General features: G+C 42.4%; 1 protein-coding gene across 4 annotated transcripts in view; it reads right to left on the bottom strand.

Annotated features, from left to right (window-relative positions):
• Nucleotides 1-12,380: 12,380 nt before the first annotated feature.
• Nucleotides 12,381-18,848, bottom strand: part of KLHL15 (kelch like family member 15) — a 45,606-nt gene continuing 39,138 nt past the window's right edge. For all 4 annotated transcript variants that reach the window (XM_065579415.1, XM_005281548.5, XM_065579429.1 and 1 more), the window contains one exon: nt 12,381-18,664. In XM_065579415.1, coding sequence (XP_065435487.1) covers nt 17,555-18,664 — 1,110 coding nt within the window. In that variant the 3' untranslated portion in view covers nt 12,381-17,554. The remainder of the gene's footprint in view (nt 18,665-18,848) is intronic.

Raw genomic sequence — 18,848 nt, 5'->3', positions numbered from 1 at the left:
GTTTGGGTAACCTGTCACGAAAAACAGCAAGGACAAAAATTATGGATACTTGGATAGTGAGAAGCATGCCTCTCATACTTCACAACTGGCACCAAATGAACACTAAGCATCCAAGCAATTGTTTTTATATTCTAGAATATACTGTTGTATTTTGATATTTCATGGATGCAAGGCCTAAGGTTATTTTGAATTAACACTAAACATAGTTTGACTACCTAAACTGAAGTCTCTAATCTGGGGACTAGCTGAAGCATATGATGGTGATACTACTATTGTTCAGCTACAAATCCTTTACAACTCCTAAACCAGCTCTTCAGTTTTGCCTAAATTGTTCAGTACCACCAGACCCTCGCTAGAACGCACGTCTGTATAGCACGAATTCACATATAATGCGGTCGCGGCCATGGAACCCAAATGTAATTACTTTAATTGCAATTCATTTTAATGCGGTCCCCGCGTTAACGCAGTACCGCTCATGGATCCCAAATCTTGCGTTCTAGCGAGGGTCCGGTATATTTAGGTTGATTGTAAAATTATTCTGATTAAGACATTGCTTTGCTGTTTGTAACTAGACTTAGTCCTACACAGAACTTCTTTCATTAAACAGTAATACTGCAGACTAATTTGTATAGCTCCCACTGGAATGTGCCACAGGGACCATAGACTCCAATGTAAATTTTTCCCAATTTTAAATTCCAAAGGAGACTAATTGTCTCTTGCTGTGAGATACATAGTAGAGGAGAAGATGGCAATATAGTCTTTTCTCTTTGCACATTTATGTTGGATAATTTTCCATGGCTTGCTCAGACTCAGAAAATCAGTGGTTTTTAAAAATGTGTTAACTAACATGTTTTATTCCAGTATAAAAGAGTGGCTTTTTGCAGGTTAGCTTGCCACGTTGGAAGCGGTTTAAGCTAAACTAAAAAAAAAACATTCTTATTTCAGAATAAGAATGTCCAGTGGTGGAGTTATTCCGGTATAACGATAGTACTTTAGTTATTGTACTGCTATAACTAAAAAAATCTCCCCTAGACAAACCTTAACAAAGGTACTTAAATCTAATCAGCTTTGAAACTCTCAACTTTGATTTTGGAAATTAAAAACTGTTTCTAGAAGTATTAAGTGAAATGCTACAACGACTGTCACTGTGACTTAGACTGTGATAGCAGCATATTTCACAAGTGAGGCAGTGTTAGGCCCCCCAGAAAATCAAAATACTGCAGAGGAAATACCAATGATGCAACTATCTGTAGCTTTTCCTTCCATCACTTATGAGCCAGTGCATCAGCACACTGCTAGGGGAATTGTGGGCAGGCTGCCCCGCTGTTTTGGGGGGACCAGAGCAAAATTTGAAACTCAGGCCTTCCTCCACCTAAAAAAAAAAGTATGGGGGGTGGGGAGGATGGACTGTTGAAGAGTAAGTCTGCCCTTCACTTACCCCAGAGCAGCAGCTTGACTCCTGTCCCACAGGGCTGGGCCCAGCTCCCTGTTCCAGGTGTTGTGACCTGGCGTGTAGGGTCCAGCTCCATTCAGGTTTGGCCCAGCTGCCCCTCCAGTACCAAATGTCAGTGAGTGGCATTCTAACCTGGTATGCGGGGTCACGTCACCACTCAGGTTTGGCCTGGTGCCCAACCCCCTCCTTGTGACAGGGTGGGGAGGGTGGTCAGGCCAAACCTGAGTGGCACTGTGTCCCTACTGCCAGCTCACAGGACTACTCTGTTTCCCCAGGGAAAACTGCCCCTTTTGTGTGTCCTTTTCCCCACCCCGCCACCCCAATTGGTCCTGACTACAAGATGCTCTTTAATATGAGGTGTCAGGTTGGTGGTGGTCAAGGCAGAGGGCCTCAAGCTGGTTCCTAAAAGAGTTGTGAATTTATAATCCATGGGAGTGTCATGCATCTGCCATTCTGATTTTTCATTTTTGCTTTCGCTATCTCCTTTTCTGAGACAACACAGATACAATCTCTTTCTCACCTGGTTGCTTCCTCCCCGAAACTTTAATTTTCCCCACTAGTAGTAGTAAGAATTGGGGAAGATGAAAGTTTGCCACAAGTATTGATTTTAAATGTGAATAGTACAGTGTTTTAGCATGGGGCAGGGTCATGTTTATACTACATCAGTTAATCATGTTACAATGGGGTCCCCCCAACCTAGTTCTAATTATAATGTAGATAGGGCCAAAACTGAATGAACTTGCTTAAATTAAGTCAAGAACAAGGAACCTGTGGATTATAGGTCTGTCAGTGAACACTAAAATCAGGAAGTTTTTCTTTCATAATAGCTGAAAATGGCTTGACTAGGAGGTGAGAGTTGGACAGATTATATTAGTAGAAGCTAGGTGTTACTGTCTCATGTTCAGAGTAAGTGATCCTGTTTTCCCATGTGGTCCCTTGAGGGCAACCACTTAAAGATTTCTGGCTCCCAGTTGTCACCTTTCCTGAGTAGATATCTACAATCTCACTCCCTTTGTGACTGGGAGTTTTATGGCTGCACAGGTCCCTGCTTACACTCTGATAACCCCAGCAAACCAGACTCCCTAAAAAGCCTGGTGGCCTGCATTTTCCTCTTCCTCCAAAGGCTACAAACAGTGTGTTACAAGTTACCACCCAGCTCTTGGTGAGTAAGCACCTTTATTAAGGTGAAAGCATTACAGAGGAAAAAATAAGTTCTTATATGCATGCTAAAAGTTTACCAGAGGTCACCCATCAGTCTTATGAGGCCCTCACAGGTCAAGTCCTTCCACCCCTTCTGCAAGGACTGCCCTGCAGTCCCAGACAGTAGGTCTTGTCCATTTGCTGGATCAGAAAGCAAGCCCCTAGTCAGTTTCAACTTAGGCTATTTATCCAAAGCTACTTTCTTTGTCTATTGGTCTCTGGAGAAACCAATTTAAACCAATATATCTGAGCCTCCCCAGCTAGCAATACTAGGGTTACCATATGTCCGGTTTTTCGGCAATCAAACCCCCGTCTGGGGGGAATTGCCAAAAAGCCAAACATGTCTGGGAAAAATACCGGCTGGGCACTTCCTCTCCCGCAGCTGCTCTGCTCCTCCCCGGACCCAGACTTCGGCTCTGTTTAAGAGCCAAGCTGCCCGAGCCAGCGCTACCAGCTTCGGGCAGCCCCCGTGCCTCTGGACCCTGCGCCGCCGGAGCAGAGCAGTTGGAGCCGGGGAGGAGAAGTGCCCGGCCGGCGGCTGGGGTCTGGAGGCACGAGGGCTGCCCGAAGCCGGTAGCGCTGGCTCGGCCAGCTTGGCTCTTAAACAGAGCTGAAGTCTGAGTCCGGGGAGGAGCAGAGCAGCTGGAGCCGGGAAGGAGAAGTGCCCGGCCGGGGGCGCAGGGTCCGGAGGCACGGGGGCTGCCCAAAGCGCAAGTGCTACCGGCTTCATGGTTTGCCGGGCAGCCTCCAGACCCTGCGCCCCCGGCTGGGCGCGTCCTCTCCCGGGCTCCAGCTGCGCTAGGGAAGCGCCGGCCGGGGGCACAGGGTCTGGGGGCTGCCTGGCAAACCGTAAAGCCGGTAGCGCTCGGGCAGCCCTTTTCGCGTGGCTGGGAGGGAGGAGGGGGAGTTAGGGCGGGGACTTTGGGGAAGGGGCGGGGAAAGGGCGGAGTTGGGGCGGGGCCGGGGTGGGAAAGGGGCAGGGCTAGGGCCCATGGAGTGTTCTCTTTTTTTATTTTTTAAATATGGTAACCCTAAGCAGTACCTTTCTGAGGGGATTACAATCTGGTTGGATTTGCCTTAATCACAAACCCACTGTTTTTTGTTCCTGGAGGAGCTGTGGTAGTCCTCCCCCTGGAGTAGAATACAATCATACATAAACCATTCATTTAAAACAATGGATCCCAAGAACACTGCATGGGGTAGCAATACCTGTCATAGTTGTCAAAGAAAGTGATAGCTGTTCCTCCAATACTGTACCAAGACTGGTTTTTAAAGTGGTTAAATCTAAACTGAATATGTAAAAATGGTACTTTCTTACTACTAGATTGGGTTCATGTGTGTGTATTCAAACTCATATCCTCTAATTGCAATTATTAAAATAAGATTTTTCTCCTTTTTTTGTCCTGCTGAGCCAACACAGAGAGCTGCAATTCTTTTCCTAGTTGGGCCTTATCAAGTTATAGGGAAGCAGACCTCTGCAAACCCACTGAAAATAATTAGTCTTTGACCACAAGGCCTGTAGAACCTTGTTTTCCATGTATCATTGCCAGTAATAAATTAATCTGGTTTAAGTGTCAGATCCCCAGTTGAGTTTGCAGAGCTAACAGCAAGTAAAAATGTTTTTCTAGTGAATTGAGCACAACTGTTACAATTTTGAAAACAAATAAACAATGTCTTTTCTACAAGTTGATATTCAAAGTAGAACCACACTTTAGTTATCAAGAGCCCAATTTTAAAATTGAACCATGGGCTATTGTTACTCACTCCTAAAAGAACATTCCCATCCCGACTACTCTACATCCTTAATCCATTACAATAAAAAAAGGCACAGAATGGGCTGCAGCCACATCTGCAAGCTCCAGAACTTAAATGCAGTATGTACCACTAAGGGTAAATCCATGCGTTAGGCCACAGCAATGTGATATTCTTTGTAGCTGCAGCTTTGTCCCTTGCCGGGCATCCAGTACTATAATTAAAACTGTTAATTCCTTCAGTTGGATAACAAATTTGCACCAGTTTTGAGCACATGTATTTTGGTTCTGCTGTATAATAGTCCTGTCATCCCTGTCTGAAATGTTGTGCAAATTCCGGAGTGTTTTTTAAGCCTTGGTAGACAAACACTTATTTGTCACAACCCAAGTTCTGAGGAGACTTTCATTCAAAAGCAGACTGGACGTGTAGACTGACTCCTAGAAGTTGAGAGCGTGAAGCTGGAAATGCTGGTATACTTGTGACCATGAATGTTAGCTGAAGTACTGGGAATAGCCATGAGAGTTCCAGTTTCTCATGTGAGAGTTGAGACATTTTAATTCTTTTGAGTCAAGCTAATGTGGGCAGAGAGGTGGTTCCCCACTGCCCTCCTCTTCATCACAGCTGTGGTAAATGTGACAGTGGGTGTTAGTACTCAGCGTAGCTCCATGTAGTGCCACCCCTCTCTCACCATGGGGCTTGAAACCAGTGATGATAGCCTTCCTTGAAAAAGGCACATGCTGTAGCCCATCCAGCCCTTTAGAGACTACGATCACATCTCCAGCACCTGATTGGCAGGTACCTCATGCCTTCATTAGTGCCAGATTTAGACAAATCAACATGTAATACCTGGCCTTTGCCAAGCAACCCCATCCATGCGGCCTTAATACTAAAACACACACCTAAAACCAACATTAACCAGTGGCAAAGCAAGCTGTGGGATCCACATGTTGCGGGAAATATTACCAGGACTGGCAACTGCCGAGTGCTCTGCTTATTCTATCTATTGTATGTAGAGAGCAGCACTGACATCTAGCCCTCACTGCTTGCCTCAGTTAACTGCAAAAGAGTTATGCTTACCCCCCGGAGGGAAAAATTAGCAAAGGATACTGATTTTTTGAAAGTGCCAAAATACACACACAGCTGTAGAAAATAATATGCAGTTTCTGAAAAACTACATCTTCAAGTACAGTAACTCCTCACTTAAAATCGTCCCGGTCAGCGTTGTTTCGTTGCTGATCAATTAGGGAACATGCTCGTTTAAAGTTGTGTAATGCTCCCTTCTGAGGTCATTTGGCAGCCCCCTGCTTGGTCTACTGCTTGCAGGAAGAGCAGCCCCTTGCAGCTAGCTGGTGGGGGCTTGGAACCAGGGTGGACCGGCAGCCCCCTATCAGCGCCCCGCTCCCCTAAGTTCCCTGTGCTGCAGCTGCCTGCAGTTCAGCGGTGTCCCTCCCCCTACTGCCATATGCTGCTCCTGCCCTCTGCCTTGGAGCTGCTCCCCGAGACTCCTGCTTGCTGTGCCAGGGGGGGAGGGAAGGAAGAGGGGGCCTGTCAGGGTGTCCCCATCCCCCCTGCTCCTGCACCCCGCTTACCCCATCTTCCATAGAGCAGGGCTCAGGACAGAGGGAGCTTGCAGCAGCTGCGGTCTCAGCAAGCTGATCTAATTAACAAGGCAGTGTACTTAAAGGGGAATGTGCATATCTCCCTCCATTCCTGCTGCCTTGCAGAATGAAAGAGTTAACCCTTGAGGGCTCAGCCAATTGCTAGTTCATCATTTAGCAGTAAGGGAAATATCCCACCCTCTAACTCCTCCACCTCAACCAAGCGTCACAATCATCATCACTGTGTACCAGTATTAAATTGTTTGTTGAAAACTTTGTGTGTGTGTGTGTGTGTGTGTATATATATATATATATATATATACGTGCTCTCTCTGGCTGTCGGAGCCCCATGTAAGTGACACCATCCGGCCGGCTGCCCTGTTAGCCGCGCGCGCTCTGCATGGGGGGGTAAGTCCCGACATTTATAATATATATATATATATACACACACACACACACACACACACACATACATACATATATACACACACACACATACATACATATATACACACACACACACAAGTCTTTTGTCTGGTGAAAAAAATTTCCCTGGAACCTAACCCTCTCATTTACATTAATTCTTATGGGGAAAGTGGATTCGCTTAACATCGTTTCACTTAAAGTTGCATTTTTCAGGAACATAACTACAACGTTAAGTGAGGAGTTAGTGTAGGTGCCTGTCTCATATACAACAGAAAGTATCTGAGGTCTTTTGTATTAGCTATGAAAACAATCTAAGGGAGCTCTAGCAAAAGACTTTACCACTTTATAGTTTGCTTCCCTGTATCTTCCCTCCCTTCCAAATAATTTCACTGGTTCTTATTTTGAATGAGGTTAGGGTTACCGTATTTCAGCAAGCAAAAAAGAGGACGGGAGGAGCCCTGCCCTAGCCCCACCCCTGCCCCTCCCACGTTCTGCCCCCCTCAGAGCCCCCAACCCTCCCCCCGCTCCTTGTCCCCTGACTGCCCATTCCTGGGACCCCTGCTCCTAACTGCCCCCCAGAACCCCACCCCCTACCTAAGCCTCCCTGTTCCTTGTCCCCTAACTGCCCCACCCTAACTGCCCCCCAGCACCCTACCTCCTACCTGTACCCTGACTGCCCAAAACCTTATCCACCCCCCCCCCAGAAAGTCCCCCCAAACTCCCAGACCCCCCCCGTCTCTTGACTGCCCCCTCCAATACCTCCCTGCCCCTTCTCCGACCCCCTGGCCCCCTTGTTGTTGGCCTTCGCCTAACATCTCTGAGCCGTTCGTCCCGGCAGGCTGGCTGGTAGGGGAGGAGGAGCGGGGGAGGAGCTCCAGACTGCCGGAGGCGATCTGCGAATACAGGGAGGGAGGGAGTGATCTCTGCTGCAGGGGAGGCGGAGGACGTGCTCTCTCTGGCTGTCGGAGCCCCATGTAAGTGACACCATCCGGCCGGCTGCCCTGTTAGCCGCGCGCGCTCTGCATGGGGGGGTAAGTCCCGACATTTACAAATTCCCCCCGGACGCTATTTTTAGCTCAAAAAGCCGGACATGTCCGGGGGAATCCGGAAGAATGGTAACCCTAAATGAGGTAGTATTATTTGATAGCGTAGTTATGCAAATTTCTCTTCTCTTTCAGAGGGGGAATAGCAGAAGGGTAGGTCTCATTATGTCGGTTTCTAATTTCAGAATTCTAGTCTCAGCCACATATAAACAAACTCCACTGAAATATACTGGAGTGGTGCAGGCATAGTTGAAAGAAGAAGTTAGTCAATTAAATTTATGTTCAGTATCAGAGGGGTAGCCATCTTAGTCTGGATCAGTAAAAAGCGAGTGTCCTGGGGCACCTTATAGACAGACGTACTGGAGCATAAGCATTCATGGGTGAATACTAGGGTTACCATATTTAAAAAATAAAAAAAGAGGACACTTCACGGGGCCCTGGCCCCGCCCCTTCCCCACCCCCACCCCAACTCCACCCATTCCCCACCCCTTCCCCAAAGTCCCCATCTTAACTCCCCCTCCTCTCTCCCAGCCACGCCAAAAGGGCTGCCCGAGCGCTACCAGCTTCACAGTTTGCCAGGCAGCCTCCAGACCCTGCGCCCCCAGCTGGCGCTTCCCCAGTGCAGCTGGCGCCCGGGAGGGGAAGCGCCCAGCCGGGGCCGCAGGGTCTGGAGGCTGCCCGGCAAACCGTGAAGCCAGTAGCGCTCGGGCTTCGGGCAGCCCCTATGCCTCTGGATCCTGCGACCCAGCTGGGCACTTCCCCTCCCGGGCTCCGGCTGCTGTGCTCCTCCCGACTCTTCGGCTCTGTTTAAGAGCCGAGCTGCCCGAGCGCTACCGGCTTCGGGCAGCCCCCTTGCCTCTGGACCTTGCGCCCCCAGAGCCCAGGAGGGGAAGTGCCCAGCCGGTGGCTCAGGGTCCGGAGGCATGGGGGCTGCCCGAAGCCGGTAGCGCTCAGGCAGCTCGGCTCTTAAACAGAGCCGAAGAGGAGCACAGCAGCCGCGGGAGGGGAAGTGCCCGGCCGGCGGTATTTTTCCCAGACGGGGGTTTGATTACCAAAAAGCCAGACATGTCCGGGAAAAACCGGACGTATGGTAACCCTAGTGAATACCCACTTTGTTCATCTGACGAAGTGGGCATTCATCCACAAAAGCTTATGCTCCAATACATCTGTTAGTCTATAAGGTGCCACAGGACTCTTTATATTTATGTTGTTACTAATAATAGATAATGCAGCATTGTCTCTGAAGTTGCATTACCACTAAAATAAGTACGGCTATAAGAAGTGGCTCTGATCACTCAGCTTTATTTTTCCACCTGCAGTCTACAACTTTTAAGTAACTAGATATGGAAATAAAGGCAGTAGATTAGTGTTTGTCACAAGACATCCAAATATTCTCTCCTGTATTCTATTTATAGCAGTATTGTTATTGTTCAAAGATTCCCTTCTACATTATAACTAATGATTATTCCACCTCTGAGTTCTTAAATTTTAAAAATTAACCTTTCAGTTCTTTTGTTGAGATTGTGATTCTATGAACAAACAATTAATGTTCCCAACAGCATGGAAAAGAGCAGAGATGGAGTGAGCCAGATTGCTTGGATGCAGAAAGCATCAGGGCCTGTCTCAAGGGATTCACATTTTTTTCCTGCATAGACAAAATCTGCACTGTTGAAGGTAGCTGGTGGAGTTTAGAGAGAGTGAACCGAGTGAGTTAGAAGTATGTCTGATCTAGGCTATATCTGTAGCATAGTCTCTGTGTGTGGCTGAGAGTGTCTGCCCTTGAAGGAGAAAGACACATGCAAAGGTGTAATATCACATCTATTTAAATAAAGGAGACAAGTAATGATGCCCCTGATAAAGCACAGCGTGATATGGAGGGGAAGAGAGCTGACAATTGTATATACAAACTTATCAAATATGAGTTTCCTACAAATAGAACATTTCTATTATCGTTTCTTGATATTTGCTCAGCATTTCTGGAAATCCCTGACTAACACGTGTTATCAAGATGGTCTTTATACGGCTTAGCAGTCCTTGAGGAACATAAACTAACCTTGCAGTGTTGGTCAGACAATACAATCCTTTGAGTTTCTCTTACAATCTCACTTCATTCTAGTTTATCAATGCAAAACAGATCAGTGGGGATAAATAGGTGCCCATAGATGCATTGGGCAGGGCAGCACCCACAGCCTAAGGTAGAGAGCTGAAGTGCTCTTTGGGGCTGTAGCTCCCTTTCTGACTTTATGTATAACATACATGGAGTGGGAAACAGAGTGCTAATCACAAGAATTGCTGATGGACCAGATTGGGTGGTTTTGGAATAGCATGGAGTATTCCCAAGTAGCAGGTAGGGAATAAATACTGATCATGAGTGTGAAGTACTGTATAGAAGAGAGGAAAAGCAGCATTCAGTTCAGACACTGCACTTTATTGTACTGGAGATTGGGGTTACATCTACTGAGCTGCTGCAGTAGGGTAAATATACCAAGTAGCTGAATGAGACTAGCAGGCAGAATGAAATTAAGAAATGAGTGGGATAAGACAAAAGGGGAAGAATAAATCCCAAGAGGGTAGGAGAGAGTAAAGCTAAAGAGAAAGGGAGAGTTCATCCTGCTACATGTCAATCACAAACAGGAGCGTGCCCTCCTTAAGAGGCAATTCAGATATCTAAAAGTGGCAGCATGACATGAAAGATCCAAGGGAAGAACATCAGAAAAATTAAAATGGAAAAAGTTAAGATGAAAAAGAAGGATGAGGAGAAAGGAAAGGGGGCAAACAGAAGGGACACAGACAAAAAAAAGAGTTGAACAGAGTCTGGTAAAATACTGTGGGGTTTGTTTTGGTTTTGGACAGGGAGAGATAAGGTTTGGAAAGTGAAGTGAACAAGACTGACAGGGAAGGCCCCTAATCAGGCTACCTGAGCAGACAAAATGGCGAGACCATGATCTTTATTTTTAGTAAAGTAAATTTTGATCCTTATTTTCCAACACTGACAGAACATTGACCTACTTTAACAAATTTATTAAATTAATGCTGAAATGTACATGGAATATTGCTGATGGAAAATCTTCAGTTCTTTTAAATCAATTAGACCTCTGTGATCTTTGGGGCTCCAAAAACTTGGTATCCTAAACCAGACTGAGCATATTGATAACTAAGAACATTGTTAGGTGATAGATTCTCTTCCCCTCTTGGCCTCTGGTTTGAATATCCAGGTTGGCTTTATTTATTTATTTAAGTTATTAAAGTACTTACAGGTCTAGACATTTAGTTACAAATGTAGTCCTTGATAACTCTTTTTAGATATTGTTGTTCAATATATCTTATTCAGATAGATTCCTGTATATTGTCCAGACCCAGGATACAATTTTTGTTTAAACAAAAAACCCCAAAGGCAATAATGAGCCATGATGACAGTCAAGAGAGCTGGGCTCTAGAAAATTTCAGCAGTCACATCCTACAGGAGCAATCAGGGATGAGGAAACAGCAACTATGAAAGACACATTAGTCTACACTTGAAAAAGCTGGTCTGAACTGGTAGAGCTTTTGACACAGTAGAGGCCTGATCCAGTGCCTACTGAAGTCAACTGAAAGGCACTATTGTCTCAAATGCGGATTAGACTAGGCCCTAGAGCACATGAACACACTGGAGTACGTCTTGGGTTGTGGGGGGGATTTGAAAGGGGAGAATTATAAAAAAACTGCCAAAAGGCAATGCCTGTACTCTGTACAAACATATCCAACTTGACTTATTGAAACGTCTTAGGGTGTTAATACAGCTTTGTGAATTGCATTTTCCTCTCTCTCTCTTTTTTAAGATAGTACTTACCCAATTGGATCCATAAGTCTTGTGGGCAAAAAAAAAAAAGATCTCCGGGTATACTGCATTTAGATATTGCAGAGATTACGCAACTGTGTGCTTAAAGATGAAAAATATTTTATTTACACTTTTCTTATACACACTTTGTACATTTTTTCAGTTTAAAAACAGAACAGAGCACATACACATGTCTGAACATATTGTATCCATAGCTAGGAAAAGTTACCTTCTGCCAAAAACCAAAGGCTTTTTAAAATAGTTATAAAAGGCAAACCTTAAATTATTCTAAGAATGTTATAGCAGCCTTGGGGTGAATATTAGACAATTAACCAAAAATGTACATAAAAACCTCTCTATATTTGTTTTAAATAGGCAGAATACTTCCAATTGCTACAGCACACACAGAAGAATTTGCAAATAACTTTCCATTAACTTACAGAAACATTCTTTTAAAAACACAACCATCTCAAACAGGACTGGAAAGTAAGGAAACTACAGTGGAATTACATTCTTCAACTTATGAGAATTCATTTTTTAAAGCTCTGCAAAATAATACATAGGAAAAGAGAAAATCAGACTGGGAGGTTTGCTATTCCCTCCATCTAGTCCCATAACCTGCATTAAATGTTAGTTAGGTGGGTTCACTGAGGAAATAAAAACCTTCTATAAAATATAGCTACCACTGCAGTTCTATGTAACATTTCATTTTTTATGCTTACACTAATCTTTCTTCCCCCTCGTGCACTATATAAGGAATAGCACTTGCAAGTAGAATGTGGTTTTCCCCCAGCTACCAACTCAATTATAATCTAAATATTATTTGAATTTGATCCTTAAAACTTTTTTAAAAAGCACAGAAACATGAACTGAAATTTGGGGAGAGGGGAAGTCCAGGGAAGCAGTGCTCAACTGTCTATTTTTCTGCCAGCTGTTTAACAGTACTATATTTTGTTAAGATTACAGATGCCATCAACATAATTTCTTTAGGTTTACTTCAAACACAGTATGTACTTATTTTAACATCTTACACATGCTGAAATTGTAGATTATTTAGCAATCCAAGAAAAATAAAATACAGATGCCATAACAAAAGTAGTCACTAGTGTTTATTTTAAACATTTTCAGATTGTCTTACAAACATTAAAATCTCAAACTGTTACTTATAAAACATTGGTAAACTTAGTTTTACATAGCTGACATCTCTTTCCTTTTGTGTTTCCTTCTTTACCCTTTCCACACTACTTGAGTGAGTGTTGCAACTGTGACATAACATGCTTATTAGAATAAATTCACAAGGTACTATATTGGGTAGAGGTGGGGAGAAAGCAAGTTTTCTCTAAGGCCCCAATCCTACCGACATTTTAGCACACACTTAACTTTACATGTGAATAGACTTTTAAATAGTTGGCACAGCTTTTCATTTTATTTCAATGGACAACTCATCTATGTAAAGCTAAAAACATGCCCATGTCTGAAGAATTGGAGCCCAATTCCCTATTTTTTTTTGTCAAGAAAAAAATATTTCAATAAAGGCAAAACATTCCTGTAAATGACATTCCTATTTTAAAAATGCATGATTTTTCTTGAGTTAGTCCTTTATGAAACAAAAGACATAAGGTGCAGAATTGTGTATTTCAGAAAGAGCAGCTGATATACCCTCAAGCCAACCCTCACTTTATGAAGAAGTGGTCACGTTGAGTTAAAGACCAGTATTGGTATATGTATGGTTTTTAACCTAATTTAATTTGTACTTGTTTAATCCTTTGCTTCGTGAGTGTACGGAGAAGCTCCATCTATGATGTGGATGATTATTGTAGTATCAGTAAAAAGGCAGCATTTGCTGCTGCAGAAAAAAGGTCTCAAGAGCAAGACGACAGGACTGCAACTCTCAGGGGCCAAACGCTATGTCTATGCAGGGATAAAAAAACCTCACAGCTGGCCCAGTTCAGCTGACTTGGACTTGCGGGGCTCAGGTTCCAGGGCTGAACAAAATCTCTGTGTAGAGTGGAAGGTCCTAGAGCTCGGGCTTCATCCTGAGCCCAGATGTCTACACAATGATTTTTAGCCCCGCAGCCTGACCCCGAGTCAGCTGACCTGGGCTAGCTGCGGCCATGCTATGGGTCTTTTATCCCTGTGTAGACATCCTCCAAGAGTGTTAAAGTCACAAACCACCAGGACTAGGAATTACTGACTGCTATACATCACTGAAAAAGCAGGGATTCTGTTTTCCAATGGCATAAAGCATATGGAAGTAGACAGCAAATCATCAGGCCTTGAATTGCCACAGGTCCCTGAGGCTAGTGAGCTTTCTGAAATAGTAGCTGCCTCTTTCTGCAGTATCAGTAATTGCCTCCCTTCAGCTGAATCTATACAGCCAGACTTTCAAAAGTGCTCAACGCACCCAGTGTGAATGGCTTAATTTTGAAAATCTGGCCACTTACTTTGGTGCTTAACTAGGTGCTGAGTTCTTTTGCAAATCTGCCTGAACTGGCAAGGGACTGCGCATGCTGGGCTCCCCGTGAGAACTGATGGTGCTCAGCACATTTCATGAAGTCCTCAACACTCTGCAGCTTCTGGCCCCTAACAAGGAAACAGGGTTCCTCTTAGGACCAGGAAGGAAACGGAGATAGCTAGACAAGAACCCAACACTGACTTTTTTTTAAACTGAGAAACAGAGATTGGACTAAGTATGTCTATCCCTTTTTACAACACGAGTACTGTTGCTGTTTAAAAGCAGGCTGTGTGCCAAGTTTTAAAAAGTATAAAAAAAAGGAATGGGAGAGATAAACGAGCACATTTACTAGAAAGGGTTAGGGTTTACCTTTTTCCTCATTAACTAGGAGTACATTTAAGTGGTAAAAAATCCTCAAGTTAATATAATAATCATATTCAAAAGATCTCATAGGTGATATGCAAGTCTGATTAGCTAGCCTTGATTTTTTATTCGGTTGGTTTGTTACTGTTTAAACACTGACTTGGGAGCATAGCTACTAAAGGAAAATGCACACAAAATGGTTTAGTGAAAAAGAAAACATCCCTCTAAGCTATCTCAAAAATGTAACTTTTTTTTCAAAAGCTACATCACAATTTATAGATAATGTGGATTAATTATGTATTTATTGACTGAAATAATGAGCATGGTAGAAATGTACATTACAAAACATTCCCAGCCTTCCAGACATTATGAACCAAGCAAATTCCAATAATTTTTAATGCTCAAAATGGTTACGGCCAACACATCAGCTGAAGCTGAAACCAATAATTAGTTCAAGTTAGAATTTCACCAAGTAACTAGTATTACAGGCCTTAAACAAGATTTTTAAAACTGGGTTCCTGAAGTTAAAGGGGGAATAGGCACCTAAATAACTAGCCTTGTTTTCAAGAGTACCAAGCATCCAGCATTCCCTTTCCCTTTAGTGGGAGCTGCTGGGTGTTCAGTACTTTAGAAAAATCAGGTCACTTACGTAGGTGCTGAAGTACAGATTTAGGAACATAACTTTAGACACCCATTTTTGTAAAATCTTGGCCTTCTCTCTTTAATCTGTTATACTTAAATCATGGAAGACCAAATTTCCAGATCAACAATGGTTCCCCAGCTCACCCCTAAATAGCAGGGTGAAATGCTCAATACTACTCATGATAGGCTTGCATAAGCCTACCTAGACTGCAGGACTATTAATCTTTGCTGCCCAATTCACGTAACATGCCAGAAAATGGGCTAGTAACAAAAAGAGCAAAACAGGAGTAAAAATAAGATAACTTGTCTTGAACCCTGATTCTGCAATGAAATATACAAACACAGAAGCCCTGCACCTGAGCAGGGCCCATCAAAGTCAACGGTGCCCCAACTGGCTGCAGGGATCCATCTGCACACATCTCATGGTAAGGTTGGTGCCTTGTCTTATATCAAAAAGATTGTAGTTCAGATTACTAAAATAAAACAAATTAAATTCTGTACTTGTAAATTGAAAAATATAGGAAAATAATAAGCAAAGAATTACATTGAACTGCAACCTGTGGTCTGCACCAGAAGACTGAATGTGAACATTTGGTCCAGCCATCTCTGGCTTAGACATCCTTTATCATTCCAGCTATGGTGGTGTAAATTCTCTCTTTTGATCAAAGATTACAGTAATCAACTCTGCTTTGCTATATTACTGCTAATTAAAAAAATAAAATCTGCTAACTTGCAATATAACTCCATGTCCTCCCATCTCTCTCAATCCAGAATTTGAAAGAACATTACTGCAAGAAAACAAAGATACCATTACATGTGAGCATGGTGCATTTCGCAAAACATTTTAATATCCATTATTAATTTCTAATTTTGTTTAGCCAAACAAACTTGTTACCATTTATCATAGCAAATTTAGGGTGTATTTGGTCCCTTATAAGTGCATTCTTTTGAACTCCCTGAGTACTGTACATTCCTTTTCTACAGTGACTTCTGGCTGGGAGATGCTGAAACAGAAATGGATTCTCAACCATTACTGCATATCTTGTAAAATCTAATGCTACAGAGTTTCACGTAAGCAGATGATTTTGCAAGCTTATATCTCAGCAGTTTGTCCCTGCATATTTGAGCTCAGTGTTGGCCTCAAATTTTAGAGAAGAAATCTTTTCCCTCTTGACTCCAGAAGAGGCTAATTTCACACCAGTGTGAAAGAACTAGGATAATGCTTTACTTTTATAATTGTGTTTATCTTGGTGGATAGTCTCACCAATCTAGTCAGTAAAAGTCAACAAGTTAACAAAGTGCTCAAACATGGTGCAGTTATTCAAGCCCTCTTGGATCACAAGTCTTATTTCAGGAAGTATGAGGTCAGTAGCTATAGTTTTGTAGGATTCTATTTTAAAGATTACAGAAATGGTAAACATTGTCCCCAACTGCCTAACCCCACATTTTTAGAACACAGCAGTTCATATCAGTTGATGCTTCAAAAATAATATTAGATTACATCACTTCAACACAACTACAAGCGATGCCATTGCTAAAAATAATAGTATATCCAGGTCTGACAAAAAACTGCATGTTAGTGCAGTGTTCATGCTTGCTTACTGATACATTTCTGATTTTTATTAAAAACAAGGCAACACATTCAAAAGTGAAGAACTGTAACTGGGTAAGATGTATTTACTTTTTTAAAATAATATATAAAATATCAAACTGTTAACAGTTCATTACATATTATTAATATAAAGAGTTTAAATATTACTGAATGAATCAGTGTATACCAAAGATAGGCTTCTTTGATACCAAACTAGGCCTCCAGTTACTTAAGAATTTTGTAATATTTAATTCAAGAAAGAATGCTACTATATCTAAAATTCAACAGATATGGCTGAATCTGTGCCCTAGTTAAAAATATAATATCCTAATTGCACATAAAAAGATGCATTATATATAGATCTTACAGTGTATGCATGTGTGTGTATATATCTTACTCACCAACAAACACAATGCAGACAATAGAAGGCAGCATAGAAATAGTGTTGGAATATAAAAATGCTTCATTATCAATTTAATAGAAAATGTATAACTTGCATTTTTTGGCAGACTTACTGATACTACTGTACAAATCCAGGGAAAAGCCATGCACAAAGGTTAAGATAATTTTAAAATGTATTTACGGGAAAACAAAAAACAAACAAAAAAAAATACCAAACTGGACTGTGAGTACTCATAAATAGAGAAAATAAAAATGTCCACCACAACTTAAAGGAACAAAATGAAACCCTTGTCAATAGAGTTTAAGTCAGGTATTCCCCCAGTAAGGCTGCTGAATCCTATCTTGACACTTAATGAAAATGCACAATATATATTTTTCTGTCCCCCTTCTCCCCATAAGCAGATCATTATATTCAACTGGTTCCAAGAAGGATGCTGCTGTGATGGCCATTATACAGAATAAACTTATTGCATGGACATAAAAGGCCACAAAGAAAAAGGGAAAAAAAGTAAACACAATGAAAAATAGATTTTTCTGCCCCCTCTCCCCCACTCCACCCCACATACAGCAATATTTGTTTAAAAAAAAATAAAAAGCAAAACTTTTACATTACCAGACCACAGTTATTGGCATTTCTAATAAACTTGGTAGGTGCATTCCCTGTACATCCCGTTTCTCTATGCATCTAATAGCTGTTTTACCTACAAGTCAACGTCTTTAAATGAATTAAATCTGCTTTGTTTTCCTGTCAAATTAGAGATAGTTTTTTGTGTTTCATTGGGGTTAGAAGCGGGTTTTTTTTGTTTGTTTTTTTAGTTGCAACGTCTAACATGCTCCAGTACATATTCAGGAAAGTGCAGGCTGCAAACTTGTAAACCATCCAGCTTGCAGGGCATTCTTGGGTATTCATCTTCTTTCCATTTGTTTTCCTCTGGATCAAAGGTGAGAATTGAATCACTGTAATGACCATTGTAACAAAGGCCTCCAAGAACCATTATCTGTTTGTCCAAAACAGCTACACCATGACCACTTCTTCCAATTGGCATAGAAGCCAAAATAGTCCACTGATCAGTGTCTGGGTCGTAAACCTCTGTAGAAGGACACCCTTGCGACTCAAAGGAAGCCCTCAAGATCACACAAACACCACCAAAGACATAAAGCTTACCATTATAGGAAATCATTTTGTGAAAGCATCTTGCATAATTCATTTTGCATTTGTTCTCCCAACAGTTAGTGACCACTTGAGTTCTCCTCGTTCGCTGTTCTACCGTCCCTTCTTTACTGGGGTCAAACACACACACTTGCTTAGAAGTGGAAGATGAAGTAATTCCCCCAGTGATATACAACTTGTTACTGAGTACAGTTCCTTCATGTCCATATTTATTGACTGGATAGGGATCCACAAATTCCCATTTGTCTGCAGTGATATCATACCGTTCAGTCGAGTAAAATGTTTCATCCCTTGTTCTCCCAGCCACCGCATAGATGTATCTCCCAATAACACCAACAGCAAACTCTGAGCGTGGAACAGACATGTCTGCCATTCGCAACCAAGTATTTTGTCTAGGGTCGTATCTAAATACTTTGGAGGAAGCATGAAACTCACCATCTGGGCCCAGTTCTTCCCCGCCTAACAAGAATACAAAGTTATTGACAATGGCAAGGCAGTCTGGTCGTAAAGGTACTTGAGGACCCTCTAGCTCCCACCAGACCCTTGGTTTGTGCAAGAGAAGAATTTTGCTATTTACCATGCTGTGTCCTATCATTCCTCTAAATACTGCAGTCTGGGGTTTGGCAGAACGAATACGGTTGGATTTCATTTCCATCAAAGGCTGTTGGTGAACACTATGAAAGTAATTCATGGCTTGGTCAACTTCATGCCGCAGCTGCCGAGAGTATCGATAAAACTCTGATGTTTTTACCTATGGATACATTTTTAAAAAAAAGTTAAAATTTTGACCAAGGAAAAACTGCATAGAGAACCATCTAATTACTGTAAGTTGTTAAAAGATTATAATGCTTAATTTTATTCTGAGAAACCTGAAGGACAATTATGTTCAAGTATTAAGACAGATAAGCTACATAAACTGTGTTCTTAAAATGTAT

The sequence above is a fragment of the Chrysemys picta genome, chromosome 1, assembly GCF_011386835.1.
Source record: "Chrysemys picta bellii isolate R12L10 chromosome 1, ASM1138683v2, whole genome shotgun sequence".
In the NCBI taxonomy this organism is placed as follows: Eukaryota; Metazoa; Chordata; order Testudines; family Emydidae; genus Chrysemys; species Chrysemys picta.
This window is presented reverse-complemented; position numbering and strand designations above follow the sequence as displayed.